This window comes from Leptodactylus fuscus, chromosome 2, assembly GCF_031893055.1.
Source record: "Leptodactylus fuscus isolate aLepFus1 chromosome 2, aLepFus1.hap2, whole genome shotgun sequence".
Classification (NCBI taxonomy): domain Eukaryota; kingdom Metazoa; phylum Chordata; class Amphibia; order Anura; family Leptodactylidae; genus Leptodactylus; species Leptodactylus fuscus.
Genome location: NC_134266.1, coordinates 48,218,574 through 48,241,946, shown reverse-complemented (window position 1 = coordinate 48,241,946; position 23,373 = coordinate 48,218,574). Strand labels below are relative to the sequence as shown.

General features: G+C 42.9%; 1 protein-coding gene across 3 annotated transcripts in view; it reads right to left on the bottom strand.

Annotated features, from left to right (window-relative positions):
* ZSWIM7 (zinc finger SWIM-type containing 7) overlaps nucleotides 1–23,373 on the bottom strand; it is a 96,101-nt gene that overhangs the window by 53,663 nt on the left and 19,065 nt on the right. For all 3 annotated transcript variants that reach the window (XM_075263800.1, XM_075263799.1, XM_075263798.1), the window contains exons 3-4: nucleotides 22,324–22,345; nucleotides 11,867–11,969 (exon numbers count right to left, since the gene is read on the bottom strand). In XM_075263800.1, coding sequence (XP_075119901.1) covers nucleotides 11,867–11,969; nucleotides 22,324–22,345 — 125 coding nt within the window. The remainder of the gene's footprint in view (nucleotides 1–11,866; nucleotides 11,970–22,323; nucleotides 22,346–23,373) is intronic.

Here is a 23,373-nt window from a genome sequence, read left to right as displayed (position 1 = left end):
ACTGCTCGCAGTGAAAGAAGCAGCCCATTCATTTCTATGGAGAGCGCTCGCATGCCGGCTCCCATAGAAATGAATGGGAAGTGTACGGCAGCCCTGCTGTAACGCCGGCGTGTACGGCTGTGATACACGCTGGCGTTACGTAGTGTGAATGCAGCCTTATACATTGATCTAGTGCTTCTCAGCAAATTCTACAATACTGAACACGAGGTTCTTAGTATACATATTGATCAAGCTGTATAAGCCCACTAGCCACTTCACGGCGACCTCTCTATAGTGGGTTCCTACTCTACTGGGTGTGGTGCTGCAGAAAAGACTGCAAAAAGCAACCCACCTACTAGCTCTCAGTCCTCTATCTGGGGCAATATGGTAAGGTGAATTTTGAGATCTGTTCACATGGTGCGGTGCTGCATGGTGTCTGCTGCTCTTGTGGTGCTGTGCCCATAGGGCGGCACGGCCTAGAGTCTGGGGGCTTGGTCTGGTGGCAGAGGTGTTGCCGGACCACTGGTTCGCTCCCCCAGCGGGCGCCGTGTTGCAGTTGTGGTGGTCGCTGTGCAGCGCTGCACCTAGTAGGGACCCACTAAAAAGAGGTCGCCGTGAAGTGGCTAGTGGGCTTATACACCTTGAGCAATATGTATACTAAGAACCTCATGTTCAGTAATGTAGAATTTGCTGAGAAGCACTAGATCAATCTTGGATGTGCGGGCCATGTCTTTTTCTCTTTCTGAATTTTCATATGCTGATCTCAGTAAAAAAAAAAAAACCGCCTGACAGACCACATTATAGTCAAAAGTGTCCTTTGGGATCAGCTTGTGTCTGTCATTTCTGGGATCACTTACTATTGCAGGATCAAAAGAACGATTAGGACAGAGCGGATGTGAACATAGAGTGAGACCACGTGCAAGGCATGTTACACAGTTTTTTGGAGCAAATTCCAACAGAATTCTAGAGCACTGTGCTTAGTAAATCTCCCCTCTACTATCGGGTTATCACAGTCAACTGTGTGAAATGCTGCTGAGATCTCAGTAAATTAGGATCCTGCATTCGCCCCTGGCCCTGACCACAATAGGGCCTGATGCACAAGCACTGTTTGCCCTATGGTTACAGTGGCCCTGACTGCAGTACTATAAAACTCTTCATTAATGTTGTGAATATTCAGGCTCTTCGCTGATCAAGACAATCTAGACATCTAGACAATCTGACAGACTACAGGCTCTCTCTCCTATTTATAGTACTGGAACTCCCTATGGTGCAGATTTATGACAACTAGCTTTTTTAGCGCTACTCCTTCTCATAAATCAGATGCAAACACCCCACTGAGCCATGCGCCTACATTGTAATGTACACCAGCATATGAAACTGCTTGTGTAACCCATAGCCCAACTGTGAACTCAGTGCGTGGCCATAGCCTTAAAGGGGGTTGTCAGGAAAAAATGGACAAACCGTTTAACATTTAAATTGAACAGGGATTTCGTGTGAGAAACCCCCCCCCAAAAATAAAAGACCACACTCACCTTCCATGATGCTCTGATGCCTCCCAGCGTTGTTCGGTCTTCTCGGTCCCCTGCTGATGTGCTGCGGTTGTCCCTGCCACACGTGACTGCTGAGGCCAAATCAGCAGCCTCAGCAAAGGGCTTGCAATGTCACTACCTCTTCCTGAGGCCGCTGATTGGCCTCAGCAGTCACATGACCCATGAAGCCAATCAGCGGAACTAAAGAAGCGACCCCTGAGTAGCCGCTGGAGCAGAAGGACAAATAAAAAATGCCTGCACAACCTCTTTAAAGTGGTTTCCAATGAGAAATCATATTTACATTTGTAGACTACCAAAATGATTTCCTTATCGTAGACATGAATGAAAAGATAACCGGCCACAAAAAGGACATTATGGCTGGGTTTCTGACAAAAGCCAGAACATACAAAAGTTCCTATATTCATGGTTGTATCTATTGACAGCTGATCAAGACAGAAGACTGTCACCACTAAGGTAGTTAGAGAAAATCTCTAAAACTTAAACAATTTTCAATTACTTGTATTTTCAAAAATGTGTAAAAGGATTTTCCATCTCCCTCTCTCACTAGTCTGCCAGCTGTCTCTTCTTTTTACTACCTGTATTCTTTCTCAAGTTGGGGGGAGGCTTTGACTGTTTACTACAAAGACACTATGAAGTACTTCAGTAGCTATAGATTTTAACTTTACCATAAAGATGGTTTATAATGATTACTAGAAATGTAAAAGAAAAGCAGATACAATAGTATACATAGTAAATGTATATTATATTACACAGGTTTGGGGAATAAAAATACTACAGGCTGTCAGGATGGACCGTGGTCTTGCACGAACCTCAACACTGATCTCTGTGTTTACATACAGATATAGCAGGCACTGAGCTATCCCTGTCTGAGCCCTCATTAGCAAATTGCAAGTGGATGACCTGATCAGTGTTGGACTAGGATGTCTAGGGCCCACCAGTGGAATTGTTTCTAGGGGCCCACCGCCAGGATCCTGCAGATCAGCGGTCCGAGACCCGACGGCTAAAGGTAATAACATGTCAGGAGCCATGCTGCTCACCCACTATACCATGCGAACTACCTAAACCTACTGCTACACCTTGTATGGCAAGTGAACAGCATGGATCCTAGAAATGTTACTATTACCTGTTGCTGCTCTGTCCTGGAAAAGCTGATTTGCAGAGGTCCTGGCTGTTGTATCATTGTAGATGTAATATTAATGGTCTATCCTGAGGACATACCATCAATATTAGAAAGATAGATAAATCCTTTAGGGCTAGTTCACATGGAGTTACATGAATGTCGCAGCATTCCGCTCCAGATTAGGCCCAAATGAATGGGCCGAAGCCTCGTGCTGTGGCGACTGATTCAGCCACAGAATCCGTGGCAAGATAGGGCAGCTTGTTTCTTTTTCCGCAACTAGCTAGCGGGAAAAAAAAGCGAGCAGCTCCCATAAAGTCAATAGGAACCATTTTTGGCAGCGGATTTTGAGGCGGATTGCGTGTCAAAATCCACTGCCAACTCCCCCCGTGTGAACTAGCCCTTAAAGTGGTTGTCCAGGAATTGGAGCAACTCATGTGCCGGGCGGGAGGTGTAAAATAAAGAACAAATAAATAAAAAAGAATACTCATCTGTCCTCGGCGCTCCGTTGTGCGCTGCCAGTGTCCATTCGGTCTCCTTGCTGGGAGTCCTGCACCTCATGTGATCGCCGAGACCAATTAGGTACAGAATTCCCAGAAATGAGACCATGAGACCGAACAGACACAGGCGGGGGACAACGGGGTGCTGGGGACAGGGGAGTATACTTTTTATTTATTTTTTTATTTTTAAACTGGAGTGGCCACCACAGTGATGACTCCAGTTTATAAACAACCTCTTTTAAGGGAATGTCTGGGCCAAATTTTTTATGGCCACTTCACTGGTCCCCGCAGCAGGTCCTCATAGGACAGCAGCGAAGTGCAGGATTACAAGCGGCCATTAGCTGATGTTGATGGAGCACATGGCGTCCTCCTGATATGTACTTTCCCTATATATCGGGAGGACACCATATACAGCTTCAGCATCAGCTAATGGCTGCTGAGTGTTGAGGCAAATGCATTGGACAGGAGCCCAATTGGGCCCCTGTCCAGTATATCTGCTTTGGTAAAATGAGGACTTAACAGTCGAGGCTCGGGGCCCACCGGGGGATTCACCGGTTCCCCGGTGGGCCAGTCTGACCCTGGACCTGATTGCCGGGACCTAAAAGCAGGAAATAACAGCTCTGAGAACAAGTGCGGATATGAGAACTCAGCCTCCCTCTCCTCCAGAGAGCAATGAGTCACGTTACCCATCCTGAGATAAAATGGATGAGAACCTTTACATAAGCTAGCAGTTTAGATTGGAATACTCCTTCAACATTTAATTGTCTACAAATTTAAATACCGTATATACTCGAGTATAAGCCGACCCGAATATAAGCCGACCCCCCTAATTTTACCACAAAAAACTGGGAAAACTTATTGACTCGAGTATAAGCCTAGGGGGAAATGCAGCAGCTACTGGAAAATTTCAAAAATTAAAATGGCCGAGTTCTTGGGTGCAGTAAGTGCTGGGAAAGGGGAGGGGGTGTTTTGGTTGTCTGTCTGCCCCTTCCCTGAGCTTGAGGACTGAGGGGTTTTTACCCCCACTTGGAATTCAGCCTGGCTGAATATAGCGTATCTGCAGTGCTCCTATTAACCCCTTCCCGACGGAATAGAAGCACTGCAGATCCCCTATATTCAGTAGACCGGGCACTGTCAGACACAGGGATACCTAATGTGTATGTGTTTCACAGTCATTTTCTACTTTGAGGGCAGGTTCACACCAGCGCCCAATCTCAGTTATGCAGGTTTCCGTTTCCTGCCCGAGAAACATTCATGGGTTTGAAAAGTGTCCGCCGGTGAGCGTCTTCTGCTCTCCGCATTGAAACAGTTTTTTGTTTTTTTTAGTGGGACATGCAGGACTTTGTATCCAGTAAAAAACAAAATGGTTTCGCCATGGGCAGCAGAAGACAGCTCACCCACAGACACTGAATGTCGGTTTCTGTCTTCTGCTGACAGAAAACGGAAACCTGCATGACTGAGATCAGGTGCTGGTGTGAACCCGCTGTGAACTTTTATTTATTTTATTTTTTATTATATTTTTTTTAAACTTTTTTTTAGCCCCCCTGGGGGACTTGAACCTGCAGTCATTTGATTGCAAGTTCCATAGACGGCAATACAAGTGTATTGCTGTCTATGGGAGATTCTCTATATTACTATTACGGCTGGTCTATGACCAGCCGTAATAGTAATATAGCGATGACAGGCCTGTGAGCCTTCATTAGGCTCCCGGCTGTCGTCGGAACAGGTCGGCTACTGCGAGCTCGCTGCGCAGGAGCCGGCCTGCAACTTTAAAGGTATGGGGCCGGTGGGGACCGGCCCCGGGGGCTAATTTTGAACTAGGAGGGGGGGAGGACATCTCCGGAGGGCACCTCCGCTGTAACGCTTATAGCGGAGATGCCATAGCTTATGCCTACAATCAGAGACCGCAGGCATAAGCTTCAGCATCTCTGCTGTAAGCATTACAGCGGAGGTGCTGGTTTCTATGGCGACCGCTCTGCAGAGCAGCGCCATTACACTTACATACCCGGCATCCGGACCCGGCATCCAGACACCGCGGCGGGTGCCGGGGCCCACAGCATCACCACGCTCCTGCCAGGAGCGCGGCGATGCTGTACATTAAAATCTGCAGATGTACTTACGGTACTTCTGCTAGCAGGGCAGGAAGCAGACATGCCGGGTGCGGGCCTGAGTTTACGTGGCTACGTCACCCGGCGTGTGATGGAGCGGTGGGGGGGCGGAGTCTGCTATCCTGGCCTGCTAGCAGAAAATTACCGTAATGACCCGAATATAAGCCGAGGAGCACTTTTTCAGCACAAAAACTGTGCTGAAAAACTCGGCTTATACTCGAGTATATACGGTATGTTCACGAGAAAACCCCTTTAAAACGCTTTAGCTGTAAGCCAATGTTTATTAAATTCAGGGCAAAGATAAAGTTGACTCATTCTAATAAAAATATGATTTCAATAAAATATCCTGAGTTTAGAGAAAAACTAAAAAAATATTTTATATGCATATAAACAGTAAATCTCGTAATGCATTACATGAGTGTGTAACATCATAAGATTTACTAAAATACAGATAAAGATGCTCCAAAATATATGTTTGTATACATAAGGATGAAGTATACATTTCATTTTTGGGTTAAGAGACCATGAGAAAAATGTTGACTGTTGAAAAAAACTAGAAAGTCTTCTGACCATCATCCAAACATAATATTGTCTAAGTCTTCAGATTTCACATTGTATGTACCAGATGTGTGTATCTTGGACACAAATTCTCTTATGAACAGGACAGGCCAACAAAAAGTTCAGATGTTACTTTACTAATAGGAGATCTTGTAAGAAAGACAGCCAAAGTTACAGATCAAACAAGCAACCATCAGTCATGCACGACTCGTCATTATATAAGAGACATGGGTGGTCAACCAGAAGGTCAAGTGGTCAGTATAGAGGAAAACGTGCTTACAGGGATTAGCGATAATAAAGCTGTTGAAATTGGTTAATTCACATGGCCTCTGAAGAAGCACGCTGCCGACTGGAAGGAGACAAAGCAGCTGAGGTTTTGGTTTATGACCAATATTTTTGAGTGATCGGCGTTGACAAACTACTTTTCTATTCTATATAGATGTGGCACATGAATAATAATGAAGAGGCAAAAAATAAAATAAAAAAATACTATAGTGTTGTGGTTCTGAAGACCAGGAACAAGGAGTAAGCACAGTAGGCAGCCGCTTAAGGCACCACTTAAGAAGAGGTTCACAATGGATTACACATTCCAAAAACACAGATTCCCTTTGCCTTTTAATGAATTTCTACAGTCAACTGGACACAACGTCCAAACTTCCAAAAATGTTATAGGTCATTTTAGTGCCCTGGTAAGAGAAAGAGGGTCTTATCAAATCCAAAGCAGCTAATTTTACCCTATATTTTCCCTGTAGTACCACACTGTGGCCACTTTTGAATGGCCAACCATGTACGCTCAAGGCCACCAGAATGTGTTCATGGTGGTAGGGGGTCCTATGACAATTCATATGATTTCCATATGCCCTAAATAGGGGAACGAGCTACAGGAAGAAGTCAATATTAAATCTCTAGTAAATATATTAAAATTCGAGGAATGAGCAGACAATAATAATTTGGAAGTTTGATAAATATAGTGATCTTATCATATTTTGTGTTGGGGTCTTCACCACCATCTAGAAACAGTTCTGTTACCTTTTCTCATCATTCCAACTTTTTGCAAACATCATATTTTTTTCAATGTCTTCCATCCTCAGATGACTCTTTCGAGGTCGTTTCCTCTCATTAGGGCAGAACAGGGTACTGGCTGGCTGTGTGAGGGGTCTAGATGTGAGTCAGAAGGGGTAATGTGTCTCATTAGAGAGAGCCGACACAGGGATACATATATGACCATGCATTCCCTGCTAAGAATTCTGGGTAAAGAATATTCAATAAGACCTCATGGGTAGAAAAGAAGAAGGAGCTCCAGCACCGCCTTTTAAAATGTAACTCCCTATAGATTAAGGCATAGTTTTCTAAGAAACCTAAGGGCATAATCATTTTACTTACTGGTCATAGAAGACCTTGCTCCATACAGATATATCCTTCTTTACCTCTCCTTTTGCTTCAACAGATCCTGAGATGAGTAAAGCAAGATCACCAGCTTTGAAAAAAAACATGATTTTGTGATATTCTGTCAGGAGTTGTTTATACCATATTTCTCCATAGGTGGCCCCCCAGTGGTTCTCATGTGAACAGCAGCCTGTTGTGTTATTGTTTCTCATTTGCATGTAGCAATAACGTACTGAGAACCTGGAGGCTTAAACAAATTTTGAGGAAAGCTAAGGGTAAGGAGACCCATAGTGCTACATTCTGAAATCTTGGGTTTCTTCTTTGATGTTTGTTAGACTCAATAAACTTTCATTCAACAGTAAACTTAAAAAAAAGAAAAAAACAGAACAAAAACAGTTTCCCATTGTAATTCTTCTGATGCATGACGTTTCCGCTTTAATGTTTTCTAAGCTGTGGTCAAACTATGTTCAGGCCCCTGCACAGCCATAAACGCTTGCATCATCCGGTCCATCATCGCTACCAGCACTGCCAATCCCAGCGACTTGGGAGGGGGTGATGATGAAATTCAGGTCACAGCTGAAGAAAGCATTTTCACATTGGACAGTACATGCCTTCTTAGTGATACACACAGTGTATACATAGAGGGTATGTAGAGTTTCTTTTCAGGGACCCGTCCGTGAAACTATTCGGATACTTAAAATACTAGCCGGAGCGGCGTCTATTTACAGAACACAGAAAAGAATGCAGCTGCGAAGCGGTAAATTCTCTTGTTTCACGTCCAAGAATATGATATGGATTGCAGTAGTAAATAGCAAACCTAATTGTAAAGAGACAAAGCTGCCTTCATAGCTGTATAATGATCAGATGTGGAAGAGAACAGCTGGATGGTGAAGCGCTACAATTACAGCCTGTCCATCACCCTACTACAAAGAGTTCTTCCGCACAGTCGCGCAAATGTACATGAGAAAGGTCACAAGTGTTGCCTGCCAGCTGAACGTGCAGAATGAAAACATATGTTTATATTGATGCTGCTTAATGTAACGCAACACAAGCGCCTCTGTGTCATTGTGATGGGGAAACGCACATGGAAAGTGTTAGGGATAATAAACTCTATTGTACCAGGATATGGCGACGTCTTACACAACAAAGTAGATTGTATAAAATTACAGTTTCCAGGTCGGATTTAAGAACTGACGTAAAATAGTGCAAATGTTTATTTTTAGATACAATGATGCGTCTCGCAGTATAAGAGCTCATGCATATTGTTGTTTTATGACTCCATAGCTATGCATTGTATGGAGCTGTATCGCAACACTACTAGACTTCTATAAAGCCATATGTGTCCCATTTCATGCAGAGGTTTGGGCCATGTTTACCTAGATGTTTTATGAGAAGGAGGGGTAAATACCTTGGTCATATGGGGCTGTATAGTAGCTCCATATATGGACCCTATGTGACATCAAACAGGCTTGTGTATGAGCCCTTGAGGGGTTAAACGTTAATCATTTTTGCAAATATAAGTATTAAGGCTGAGACCCAAATAGCAGAAACGCAGCTTTTTTTTGTTGCAGATTTTGCTGCGTTTCTTGAGCCAAACCCAGTAGTGGCTAAAGAGAGAATGGGAAATACATAGGACGCTCTTATTCATCTCCCTTCTGCTCAATCTAATGATAGAATCCCTTTAATGTTAGTAAAACATGCAAATAGAGAACCAACACCGAATAGAAGGTTCTTCATATTGGATGCCATAAAGTTGGTTATCTTCAGTGTAAGGGGGTTGTCAAGAAACATAATGTATTATTAGCTATGGGGCAGCAAGGATTAAAAGAAATTAAAAGTATTACTTGACTATCCCCACCTCTGCTTTTCCATCGCTTCTTGAGTCCCATGTTGACCATTCAGCCATTCTACCATAACCATACTCCAGGGGGTCATAGTCTACAAGATAGAATTTTGGGGCAAAGTAAACGGGATCTTCTTATTTTCTGATAGTAGTGGGTCACCATATTGTGCACACGAGATGCTCTTATACTGTATCAAAAGTAGAGATTTTAGTCCCTTCAACACATAAGGCGACCACTTGTCAAGTTCTACCATTAAAACAATCCCAATGATTTCCATGATCCTACATAAATATTAGGCTTCTAGTCTCTAATAAACTAATACTCCATGGAAATCCCACCAGAGCTGTTCAGTCTGAGTTTGGGCCAATTTTGTACGGAGTTGGAAAGAAGTTACCAGCTTCAGCTTCAATCAGGCTGGGTTCACATGTGCGCCTGGATTCCATTTGGGTTTTCCATCCCCGAATGTGCTTGAAAAATGTGACGAGAAAAGTCCTGCAAGCACCTTTATAGTCTATGGGGTCAGTGGGATTCCATGAGTAAGCGCTTGTTAAGTGGATTGGGTTTCCGTTTTTTGTTTCCCCAAGAAGACCCAAAGAAGAAGAATTCATGCGCAAGTGTGAACCTAAAGTAAAATTATTAATTATTTTTAATTATATTCTACAATTATTGATATTTTATCATTTAGACGTATAGTTTGCTGTATATCTACTTTTTCAGTCACTGGATTTTTAATGAACTAGGAACTTTACTGCTTCTGGATGACTATGGCCGCCGGCCATTTCTGAAGGAGTCAAGGCTGCGGAGAAATAGAGGAGTCAAGGTTGGTGATTTTACCTGTCAACGCCACAGCCTTGGACCCTACTATATCTATAGAACTATACTGCGCTAGGAAATCTCTAGGAGTACAGATACAGATAATATACAGTATATCAACAGTAGGATATATATATAATTATATATGGCCATCACCAGAATCAATCACTTTAGGAGAACCCTTTGGCCTATCAAGTTTATCTCAAGGTAATTAAAATTTGCTTTGACAGGACTGAATTAGATTATTATCATTTTTCTCATGTATTTACTAACATTGTCTGTCATGTCTGGATCCCGAGTGGCGCGCTGAATGGCTAGAAACCCTATAATGATATACATGTAGGCAATAACAATGTTCCTACATAATAACTGCCATGTGTTATACAGAGAACAGATGTTTTCCAATTATAGGGTGAATTCACACTGAGTAAACGCTAGCTTATTCTGAACGTAAAACACGTTCAGAATAAGCGGCGTCTAAAGCAGCTCCATTCATTTCTATGGGAGCGGGGATACGAGCGCTCCCCATAGAAATGAATGGGCTGCTTCTTTCACTCCGTGCAGTCCCATTGAAGTGAATGGGGAGTGCCGGCGTATACGGCAAGCTCTGCTCATGCCGGAGCGTACACGCCGGCACTCCCCATTCACTTCAATGGGACTGCACGGAGTGAAAGAAGCAGCCCATTCATTTCTATGGGGAGCGCTCGTATCCCCGCTCCCATAGAAATGAATGGAGCTGCTTTAGACGCCGCTTATTCTGAACGTGTTTTACGTTCAGAATAAGCTAGCGTTTACTCAGTGTGAATTCACCCATATATAGCGCTAATTTAGTCATGCCTAATTACTGATACTATGTGCACCAATGTGTCTATGCTGGTGAGGAGAACAAACACTTGAGCTGAAGGGTGTGAAAGTCACAAGATACGCATATCCCACAATATAAAGTGACTATGCACTCTATAGCTTTCTTCTGACAGATCTGCCCCATTATCAATCAATGTAGATTTAAAGATACTGAGCTTCAGAGGATCCCATCAGGGACTCTACTGTATAGTCAGTGGGTAGAGAGAGAAGCAAGACTGAGCACGTGTGTCCACCTCATCACATTTACGAAGATGGACACAGTAGATCTGCCTTCTTTGAAACTTCTGTGTTTAACCAAATCAGTACAGTACAAACATACAGATAGAATAGATAAAATTTTGAGCATTTTTTTTCTCTATTGTTGGTTTTACATGGCCGCTAATTTGAAAAATAGAAGGCAATAGTGCAGTCATAATAAGGGAGATATTAATCTACAAAGTAGCCATGTCAGCTGAAAAATGTTTAACCCTCATCAGGATAAATTTGAAGATTTTTCCTAAAAATAAAAGTCTTTTACAACCTCCACCAAGTACATTTCCATACATCCTTCCACCATTCCCGAGCAATAAGTTCTGTTAGTTTCAGCACAAATAGACTCTCAATTATCAGGTGGACGGTTCTAAGCTGGAGCAGACTGGGACCACCCACCTTACAGAAGAGAGCATAGCTGAGCTGAAACTAACAGAAATGATTACTCAGGAATGGTGGGGGATACAGAAGAAAATCCAATGTACTAGAATCAGAAAATGAGTTGGAGTTGGTGGATGTGGTGAAAGGTCCTCTTTGATCGGGTTATCCTGCTACAGACCGTTATCACCTACCCACAGGAAAAAGTATAAATGTTTGATCACTGGGGTTCCATCATGGATCTCTGCAGCCCATAGATATATCAATGGAACGATGGCCACATGCACATGCCACTGCATTGGCACTTGGGGGAAGCTAGTGGCCTCCGTTTTCCTGATCTCTTGGGGAGACCCCAGAGACAAGACACTTAGGAGATCCATGTATTCAGAGGGAAAACCTCTTCAAGGAGAATCCATATTTAAGTAACACTCAATAAGTCAGTATTTAAAGATGTACAAAAAGAATAAAAATGTTGGACTGAATGTAAAAAGAATCTGTATTCACTCATTACAAAAATTACCTGGAAAGTGCTTCTTCCACTGGGACTTGTGACATGTGTTACAGAACGCTGATCAACTAAATCCAAGGCGTAGAGAGCGGTCGGCCCAAAAATAAACTTCAATCTAGAAAAAGTAAAAATTAACAGAAAAAGATTGTAAATAATGTAATGTAATACAGTAATTATACACTCACCGGCCACTTTATTAGGTACACCTGTCCAACTGCTCGTTAACACTTAATTTCTAATCAGCCAATCACATGGCGGCAACTCAGTGCATTTCGGCATGTAGACATGGTCAAGACAATCTCCTGCAGTTCAAACCGAGCATCAGTATGGGGAAGAAAGGTGATTTGAGTGCCTTTGAACGTGGCATGGTTGTTGGTGCCAGAAGGGCTGGTCTGAGTATTTCAGAAACTGCTGATCTACTGGGATTTTCACGAACAACCATCTCTAGGGTTTACAGAGAATGGTCCGAAAAAGAAAAAACATCCAGTGAGCGGCAGTTCTGTGGGCGGAAATGCGTTGTTGATGCCAGAGGTCAGAGGAGAATGGCCAGACTGGTTCGAGCTGATAGAAAGGCAACAGTGACTCAAATAGCCACCCGTTACAACCAAGGTAGCCAGAAGAGCATCTCTGAACGCCCCTACGTCGAACTTTGAGGCAGATGGGCTACAGCAGCAGAAGACCACACCGGGTGCCACTCCTTTCAGCTAAGAACAGGAAACTGAGGCTACAATTTGCACAAGCTCATCGAAATTGGACAATTGAAGATTGGAAAAACGTTGCCTGGTCTGATGAGTCTCGATTTCTGCTGCAACATTCGGATGGTAGGGTCAGAATTTGGCGTCAACAACATGAAAGCATGGATCCATCCTGCCTTGTATCAACGGTTCAGGCTGGTGGTGGTGGTGTCATGGTGTGGGGAATATTTTCTTGGCACTCTTTGGGCCCCTTGGTACCAATTGAGCATCGTTGCAACGCCAAAGCCTACCTGAGTATTGTTGCTGACCATGTCCATCCCTTTATGACCACAATGTACCCAACATCTGATGGCTACTTTCAGCAGGATAATGCGCCATGTCATAAAGCTGGAATCATCTCAGACTGGTTTCTTGAACATGACAATGAGTTCACTGTACTCCAATGGCCTCCACAGTCACCAGATCTCAATCCAATAGAGCATCTTTGGGATGTGGTGGAACGGGAGATTCGCATCATGGATGTGCAGCCGACAAATCTGCGGCAACTGTGTGATGCCATCATGTCAATATGGACCAAAATCTCTGAGGAATGCTTCCAGCACCTTGTTGAATCTATGCCACGAAGAATTGAGGCAGTTCTGAAGGAAAAAGGGGGTCCAACCCGTTACTAGCATGGTGTACCTAATAAAGTGGCCGGTGAGTGTATGTTACAATAATCACTGTTGCAAGAAAATCGATGTGATATGTGGCAGAATTGGTGGCACCCTACTAATATTCTGGGACCCCTTACCTCTTGGCCGTACTTTTTTGCAGTGCTCTTGTTATTATTATTATTATTGTTTATTTATATAGCACCATTAATTCCATGGTGCTTTACATTTGGGGGTTACATACAATTCACAAAATATACAGGTACATATCATACTAACAGTGATCGGCTGGCACAGTGGGGTAGAGGGCCCTGCCCGCGAGGGCTTACAATCTATGAGGGAAGGGGGGAGAGACAGAAGGAGAGGGGGAGACTGTACAGATGGCAGTGCGGTGATAGTGTTATTGGAGGTTGTAGGCCTTCCTGAATAGGTGAGTCTTCAGGGCCTTCTTGAATCCTGTGATTGTGGGGGTCAGTCTTATGTGTCGTGGTAAGGAGTTCCAGAGTATGGGGGACGCACGGGAGAAGTCTTGGAGACGGTTGTGTGAGGAGCGGATGAGAGCAGAGCGGAGTAGGAGGTCGTTGGAGGATCTGAGGTTACGTGTGGGCAGGTAGCGGGAGTTGAGGTCAGAGATATATGGAGGGGACAGGTTGTGGATGGCTTTGTATGTTAGCGTTAGTAGCTTGAACTCAATTCGCTGGGCTATGGGTAACCAGTGGAGGGATTGGCAGAGGGGAGCAGCCGATGAAGATCGGGGGGTGAGGTGGATTAAGCGAGCAGCACAGTTTAAGGTGGACTGGAGGGGGGCGAGGGTGTTTGCCGGGAGTCCATGCAGAAGGGTGTTGCAGTAGTCTAAGCGGGAGATTATGAGGGCCTGGACGAGCATCTTGGTAGTTTCTGGGGTGAGGAAGGAGCGGATTCTTGTTAGTTGAATGAAACAAAACCCCTTACAAACATGTAGGCAAGAAGTTCAAAGAACCCAGGACATCGTATGTCAGTGAACCTTGTGACCCATCTGAGAATAACATTTATTTTATACCCTAAATTTAGATAGGAACCCAATCTGGGAAACGCGGTATCTGGTACATTCATCTGTGAAAAACAATACCTCAATGCCCCCTCAAGGATTTTTCTAGAATATTAACCAATTGATATAAAAATAATGCACCTAGATAGAAATGTTGGATTGCAGCAAAACTCCAGACACATCCAGACACAGGCGACATCTTCATAACACATTCCTGTCTCTGTCCGGACCATTGGCGTGAAATTAACAGAAGGAAATCTGATATCAAGGCACCATTAAAGAGTAACTAAACTTTTGGAAAACTTGATTTTCTGACAGTATGGGTGTCCTTAATAAATCTTGTAATATACCTTGTGCTGTCCGAAAACTCTCTAACGAAACCGCTGTCTTCTTCTGCTGGTCGCCTCTTCTTCATCCAAAAGCACCGACTGTCATTTTCCTGTGGCTTTTTACACAAGCGCCCGTTCAGCCACAGGAAAATGACCGACGGACATGCGCAGTCGGCACTTTTGGATGAAGATGCGGCCGGTGACAGGGCGAAGAGGTGGCCGGAAGAAGACGACAGAGGCATCGCTGGAGAGTTTTCGGACAGCACAGGGGACACCTCCTGTGCTGTCTGAAAACTCATTTACGTATGGAAGAAATAAGAAATTTCTCAGGAATGGTGGTGCGGATCAGAAAAAGAAAGGTAAGAGAAGAATAGCCTTTCTTAAGGCTATTCCTACATGTTCTTAACTAAAAAAGGGATTCTAATGATAGAATCCTTTAATCCATGGCCTGGCCGCCTTCCACACTCTGAACTTTGTCTACTATGCAACAGAATTGGCCACCGGAGGGGACCTGCCTGATTTCATCATAATAAACTTCCTCTTGATACCGCAATGTGAAATTCATCACAGCAGAAGTGATCTATGGCACAGAGTTCCTGCACAGAAAAGACACCTATAGCCACAAAATATCCTTCTGACCACAGCGGCCACATGAAAATAACGGATTTTGGCCTTGCTGTGTGTACAGGCGTGTACAAGAGGAAGAGTGTAACGGTACACCAGGACATACAGCCCCAGAAATGCTGAGAGACCAGGCCCATGGACGAAGAATAGACTTCTCTGCTATTGGCGCGATACTCTACAAACTGTCCACCTTCAAGTCTCCTTTTCCTGGAAAACATCCCGGGGAAATTGATAATTCTGTCCCCTACCATAATCCACTCTGCCCAGAGTCTCTAACTCCAGACACAGTCAGCTGTATACCCATACTGGCAATGGCACGCAAGAAGGAAGCATATGGCTCTTTTCATGCACTAATAAAAATATAAACATTTATGGAAGTTTCCGCTAATTTATTTTCACACGATATCTTACATAACTAAGACCATATAAAACATTCTTTCTTAGGCTTCGTATACATGACCAAGGATACAGGCCAAATATGTTTCAATACCTGTTCTATAAATATCGTAAAAGAACAGAACTTCAGAACACACTTAAAGGGGCTCTATCATTGGGAAAACTCATTTTTTAACTAAGTACATCCTTGCATAGCTTTTAGAAAGGATATTCCACATGTACCTTTTGTATGTTAGTCCCCTCAGTAGTTTTTGACGAGTCATCATCAGCTGTAGCCTCCCTGCTCTCACACACACATAGCAGACAGTGCTCACTGAGACTTCCAGGTGCTCGCTGGAGGCTGATTAGCATATGAATAAAAGCGGGCTCATTCAACAACGACTGAGGCAATTAATATACAAAAGGTATGTGTGGAATAGACTTTCTAAAGGCTATGCAAGTAAGTGCTTAGTTAAAAATGAGTTTTCCCACTAGCTTAAGGGCCTAGTTCATATGGGGCTCCGCTTGTACACATTCCGTCGCGGCTGCCGCAACAGGATGCCAATGCAGTGCACTGGCATCCCGTCGCGGCATTCCGCAATGGATTAGGCCCAAATGAATGGAAAGAATCTGCGTCAAGATAGGGCAACTCACTTCTTTTTTCCGCTACTAGCTAGCGGAAAAAAAGAAGCAAGCCGCTCCCACTGAAGTCAATAAGAGCAGCGGATTTTGAGGCGGATTCCACGTCAAAATCTGCTGCCAACTTGCCCCGTGTGAACTAGCCCTTACAATCAATGTGGGAGCGTAACAGTAAGCCCCTCCCCTTCCCAAACTTCCTGTGATGTCATGCTAGCATCTATAACCGAAGACGGAGCTGCAGGGAGGCAGAGAGCAATGTTTGCATACTGTAGGTCTGCAAGATTACGCTAAACTCAGCAAATGTGCAGCTAATCCTCCAGACAGACCTAGAGATGAAGTATATCATGGAGATTTTTGTTTTTATTTCTTGGTTTTCAGGTTTTATTATCTCTTTAAACAAATAAAGGAGAAAAACACAATTACAGATTGAGCGCTCTACTGTCGGCCACCCATAAAGCAGGATTAAATCGATCTATTATCTAATGGTTTAGTAAATATTTGGATACTTATTCTACATTAATCTATACTGTATATAAATACGCCTGCTCTGCAATATAAATTGTGTAAAGTAAACCAAATAAAAAGATATCTGTAAAATAAACCATGGTGGACGTCCACTCGTCCATTAAAAAACTTCATAATAGAGCCCTGACGCTACGTAAAATATTCACTTCTACGCAATCAATGCATGTTATATGGGCAGTAACATAAAGTGCTCTTGAGTGCAACGAGAAATACAATAGGCTCATATGATTTGTTATGTCAGGAATTATATACAGAGAAACCCCACCCAAAACTGGTCGTGAAGCCCCTCCAAAAGATCACCTCTTAGAGTATACTGCCTCCTTAGGCTACATTCACATCTGCACTGGAGTCGCTGCCAAAAATTAGTAGAGAAAAAAGTCCTGCATACCGATTTCTATTTTGAAACAAAGGACACCCAACAGACCCCACTATAGTCAATGGAAACCGCTGGGCTCCACGTGAAATCCCTCCAAAAGATCACCTCTTAGAGTAGTCCGCCTCTTTAGGCTACGTTCACATCTGCACCTGAGTCTTCACTGGAGACTACACCACAGTGTCCATCAAAATTGGGCGGTGGGAAATGTCCTACACTGAGGACGTTTTCTTCCACTGGTTTCAGCTTTAAAACATTGGACATCCAACAGACCCCATTATAGTCAACAGAGTCCGATGGGGTCCGCGGGTAACTGCTATGTTAGGGCTCGTTCACATCTGTGCCCGGTCTCTGTTCTGCAGGTTTCCGTTTCCAGCACAAAACAGAGGCAGGATACGGAAACCTGCAGTAGTCTCTCTCACCCATTCATTTGAATGGGTGAGAAAGATGTCCGGCCGTGAGCGGTGGTGAGCATTTTATGCTCTCCGCCGTGAAACCGGATTTTTTAATCCGGACACAGAGTCGGACATGCAGTACTCTGTGTCCGGATTTTAAAAAAACGGTTTTGCGGTGGAGAGCATAAAATGCTCACCACCGCTCACGGCCGGAGCCGGTCTGTGGTTTCTGTAAGAACGGGGTGCCGAATGCAGGTGTGAACCTAGCGTCAGTGGTTTGCCTCTCCATTGTTCTGGTCCCCTAACACTAGGGCCAGCACTAGTGTCAACCTAGCGTAACTCAGACATTTTCTGTGATGCGTTTTGAGGTTTCCATACTAGCCATATTCTTTGAGAGGACCACCTCTCTAGAAGACCACATTTTTATGCAGTTTTAAGCCTTTGCTGTATAAAAAACACCAAAATACAAAGTAAACGGTATTTCCATTTGTAGACTATTTATATGGTTTTCATCTATTTCTAGGAAGGCTGGGTTAAAAGTCTTCAAGAATCCTAAACAGTAGATGTGTCTGGTTATATAGTGAATGGCACAGTATTTGAAGGGAATTCCCTGGTCACTTATTATTAGGATAGGTCACCTTGGGGTGCGAACCCAAGGACCTCTATGAATCAGCTGCGGTGCAATGTGATGTCATGTTTGTTGGTCACATGGCCTGATCACAGCGCAGTTCTACTCAAGTGAATGGTTTGAGCTGTGATACTGAACACATTCCAGCAATGTGTGAACTTAGCCTAAAGGGGTTTTGCAGGACTTTTTAATTGGTGACCTATCCGTAGGAGAGGTAATCAGTTAAAGAGCAATGGGGGTCCAGCACCCCTGCAGATCAGCTGTTTGCTGAGCATTGCCTCCATGTCACAGGATAAGTGATATCACATTAAATGGTCACATGAGATGATCACATCTCAGTCCCATTCAAGTGAATGGGCTGAGCTGCAATACCAAGCATAGCCGCTATACAAATGTATGGCGCTGTGCTTGGTAAGTACTGAGGGGCTGCCCCTTTAAACGGTTGATCATAAGAATAGATCATAAACTATAAAGTCTGGAAAACCCCTTTAATAATCTGAATCTTTGGAAAGGATGGTGACTCTGCGGGAGGAGTAAAGTCACCCATAGGGCTCGTTCACATCTGCGCCTGGTCTCCGTTCTGCAGGTTTCCATTTCCTGCATAAAACAGGGCAGGAGACGGAAACCTGCAGGAGTCTTTCTCACCCATTCATTTGAATGGGTGAGAAAGCTGTCCGGCCATGAGCGCCGGTGAGCGTTTTGCGCTCTCCGCCGCAAAACCGGGTTTCTTAATCCGGACACAGAGTCGGACATGCAGTACTCTGTGTCCGGATTAAAAAAATCTGGTTTTGCGGCGGAGACCATAAAACGCTCACCGCCGCTCACGGCCGGACCCGGTCTGTGCTTCCAGTCTTCTGGCATGCAGAAGACGGAAAGCACAGAACGGAAAGAAGAACGCAGGTGTGAACCTAGCAATATTGATTGTTATCCTGTTTTTTGAAAAATAGATTCAGAACCTAGACATAACATTTTTGTTTATAAGTTCATAGCAATGTATACACCGATCAGCCATAAGATTACAACAAATGAAGCCAATAACACTGATCATCTTGAGACAATGGCAACCTGTCAAGGAGGAGATTTTCAAGCTAGCAAGTGAACAGTCAACTGTGGAGGTTAACGTGATCAAACCAAATAAAATAAGCAATTATATGTATCAGGGCGTCTTCAGCAAAGCTTAAAATGTGATGGATAAAAGGCTGGGTCACAGCATCTCCAAAATGGAAGGTATTATAGGGTGATCTTGCTATATAGTGGTTAGTAAAGTGGTAAACAGAAAGGCAAACAAACTGGCAACAAGGTCCTGCCCTTTACTTGGCACTATCATTGAACTGGGAGGTATTTTGGCCCTCACAGACAATCTTCAAAAGCTATGGCTAATGTCTATTGTCAGGGTCTGGGGTTGCTAGGTGGGGTGGCATAGACACAAAAGTCCAGATTTTTTAGTCCAAAACAAAGGTAGAGTTTATTTTCACTCACAAAAGGTAGTGCAGCAACAAAAGGAAACAATACAAAAATAAATCCCTGCCCGGCTAGGCTCTAATTAAAATTGAATAGGTTACCTCACCTAGAATAACAGAAATCCAAAAAGCCAGTAGAATCACTCAGGACACAGCTCCAAAAATATGATCTCTCTGTTGGCTCTCCGGCCAAACTCTGCCACAGTCTGCTGCTGGAGCTGGCTTCTTAAGCCTCCTTGACGAGGAGACTCTCTACAGCTGAGTCGCTGCAGGAACATCCCCAAAGTGTGGACTGGAGAGGGGTGGAATGACAGGTCCCATTACCAACCTACCTGTCATTCCTAAAAATCCAGCCCAATAAACAGAACTTTGAAATAACCCTCAGCAGACTAAAGTATCTGCTGAGAACCATTCTTTCTGGAGTTTTCTCATCTCACCCACCTGAGTAGTCTGGGTAAGATGTACACCCCCTCCATGATCTGACCAGCCATCGGCTTACACTATTTTAAAGGAGTTGTCTGGACTTCCTCAGGATAGGCCTGAAGGGCCAACAGCTGGATCTCTACTTCCGGTCCTGTATTGTGTATAGGATAGGCACCAGAGGCAGCTCCGTACAGCTCATTGGTCCAGGGGCCCCATCTAACTTGAGGAAGATTATAAAAATCTTAACCCGGACAACGTCTTTAATTTGATGGCAGGTGTAAAAAAAAATAATGGCAACTTTGCAGAAGTGATTAAAAAGGATGACAGCTGTATACTACAGCATATATGCAGCCCAATGTGCCTCCATGGTTACAGACTACATACAAACCTTGTGTGTCTGCTGGTGCGGTACTACAAATCGTTAATAGAGACATTTAAGTAATTCCGTCATACTTTCTTTTTGTCAAATAACAATGAGAGAAATTTACAGGCTGAACATTAGAAGGCCGAGTAACAAAAGCTATTCCAATGTGAAAATACAAAATACTGATATCTTAGGGCATACTCTAACAAATATACTATACAATATAATATATAATTAAGCCATACAGCTAAGCCCTTGCATTGACCTCTTCTGACATATTAAAGTGTCTCCGCAGCTTTTTTCTCGGAAATCAGTTTGACAACCAATACAGTCAGTATTACAGGTCCACCGGGCTGTCACAGCATGAGAATTAGCAGTGCATTGGCCTTGTAATGCAGCAATATGGGGCTGGTGAGGTCCAGTATTCCTACACGACCAGTCAGGATTACTGTTTACACCTCAAAGCTGTACTAGAGGCCACTTGTGGACACTTGGCTTTTATAGAAACATCTGATATTTACTGGTGAACTCTTTATAGAGGACATTTTACCACCATCACCAACTGCAGTTCTTTGCACACTTCAATAGATGCTGCCCCACCTATTCTGGCAAAATTGGAATTTTTTCTCTAGCCTGCACTGATCCTGAGAAATCAGTGCAGTGAGTTTCAGTACCTAATATGCCAATTATGCTCAATTCTGTAAAGTGGGTTGCTCGAGATCACCCATCTGACAGTAAAGGGACTAAGCATACTGGATGCTGAAACAAACAGCACTAATTACTCAGGAATGGTGGGGGCTAGAGAAACAAATTCCAATTTTGCCAGAATCAGTGGAGCGGCATCTATTGAAAGATGTAAATAACTGGAGTTTGTGTAGGGTCCTCCACTAGCGCTAACGTTTCCTACGAAGACTCCAACGCAGATGTGAATCCAGCCTTAATTTGTTCACTGCTGGTGAGAAGAAACCACTTGTAGGGCTCCAATTCTTACTGCTGGCCTGTACAATAGCAGGAATCATTCCCAAACCCATGTTTATATATGTGATTTAGGCGAATTTAGTGTAATATTCTGAAAGGGAAGAAAAAAAACACCAAAGGTGCCATAATGAGTGGGGGATACAGATCTCTAGGCATAAGAACTATTTTTTAATAAATCCTAGTGATAAATTACCATATATACTCGAGTATAAGCCAAATTTTTCAGCCCAGTTTTTGTGCTGAAAAAGCCCCTCTCGGCTTATACTCGAGTCAGCAAAAAAAAAAAAATTATTATAATTTTTTTTTTTTTAGGAGGGGGGGGTCTATGACCAGCCACAATATTAATGTATAGAATCTCCCATAAAATAGTGCAAAAGAAAAAAAAGAAGATTAAAATAAATAAATAAATAAAAGTTCTAAATCATTTCTTTCCCTACAATACATACAAAAGTAGAAAATGACTGTGAAACACAAACACATTAGGTATCCCTGTGTCTGAATGTGCCCGGTCTACTGAATATAGGGGATCTGCAGTGCTCCTGTTCTGTCGGGAAGGGGTTAATAGGAGCACTGCAGTTTCCCTATATTCAGCCAGACTGAATTCCAAGTGGGGGGAAGAAAAAACCCCAGTTCTCAAGCTCAGGGAAGGGGCAGACAGACAACCAAAACACCCCCTCCCCTTTCCCAGTAGCCAGTAACTACTGCACCCAAAAACTCCGACCATTTTAATTTTTAAAATTTTCCAGTAGCTGCTGCATTTCTCCCCTAGGCTTATACTCGAGTCAATAAGTTTTCTCAGTTTTTTTGTGGTAAAATTAGGGGGTGTCGGCTTATATTTGGGTCGGCTTATACTCGAGTATATACGGTAGGTTTTTTCTGATATAACAAAGCAAATGAATATTTATGTCAGTGATCTAAATATCTTTATTAGTCAAGGCTGAGATGGGAATTATTTTTATAAAACAGATTAGGTAAAATGCTCACCCAAGTAGATGTTCATCAGAAACTGAAATGAGAAAAAGATATATATATATGAAAAAATGAAGACAACACCATACATACACACATATTTACATACATCTTTATGGCTTATACATTTTCAGTCAACTTCTGATTTTCCGACAGCATTTGTCATTATTAAAACTTGTAACAAACTTTATTAACACATTTTGGCTCCTTTATGTGAAATCCTGCATACCTTTATTCTTTCCCTTGCTTCTTTATTGAGAGCTGTCCCCTGTTTCTCACTGTGTACAGGGTAGGGACTTCAGACATTATAAAACATAGAAACATGCACTCTAGTGCCATATTTAAGAGAAGATTCTCATCTTTCACATGACACAAGGTTGCAAAAAAATAATAATGATAATAATAATAATAATAATAATGACAACTTTGTAGAAGTACTTCAACCTGTATTATTTCCAAAGATATCAACAGTTGAAAATATAGTCAGGATTGGGCTATTTATCTGTATCTGTAGCTGCTCCCAGTCCCAGCTGTGTGTCTAACCAGTGATATCTCTGGAAACAATGCAGGTAGAACTGCAAACTGCTACCTTATTTTCCCACATTACACACAGAGTAAAGACTCCATAGAATAATAAGCGGAGGCCCAGGGAATGTGCGCAATGATAAGAAACACTTATGGTGCTACCAAATTTATATAGTTTTTCTTATATTCTCTACTACTTTTAAAAAAAATTAAAATAAAATAAATTTGCTTTTCTTCACCAAACTGTCACATGCACTTTAAAAAAATAAAAAATAAAAAATATTTCTATAGTTGTGTAGGGGTGACCTGTAGTTTTTATTGACACCATTTTAGGGTACATATGAGTTTTGATAATTTTTTATTCCATTGCTTTGAGAGATGAGGTGACTAAAAAGGACCACGGAGATTATTTTTCACATTACAGCATATAAAGTGCGGGATATTAAACGTCGTTTAATATTTAGGATTCTAAAAGTTTTAACTTACTTTTTAGTCATCATTGATGACCTATTCTTAGGATTCTGTCTGTACCCGACAGAT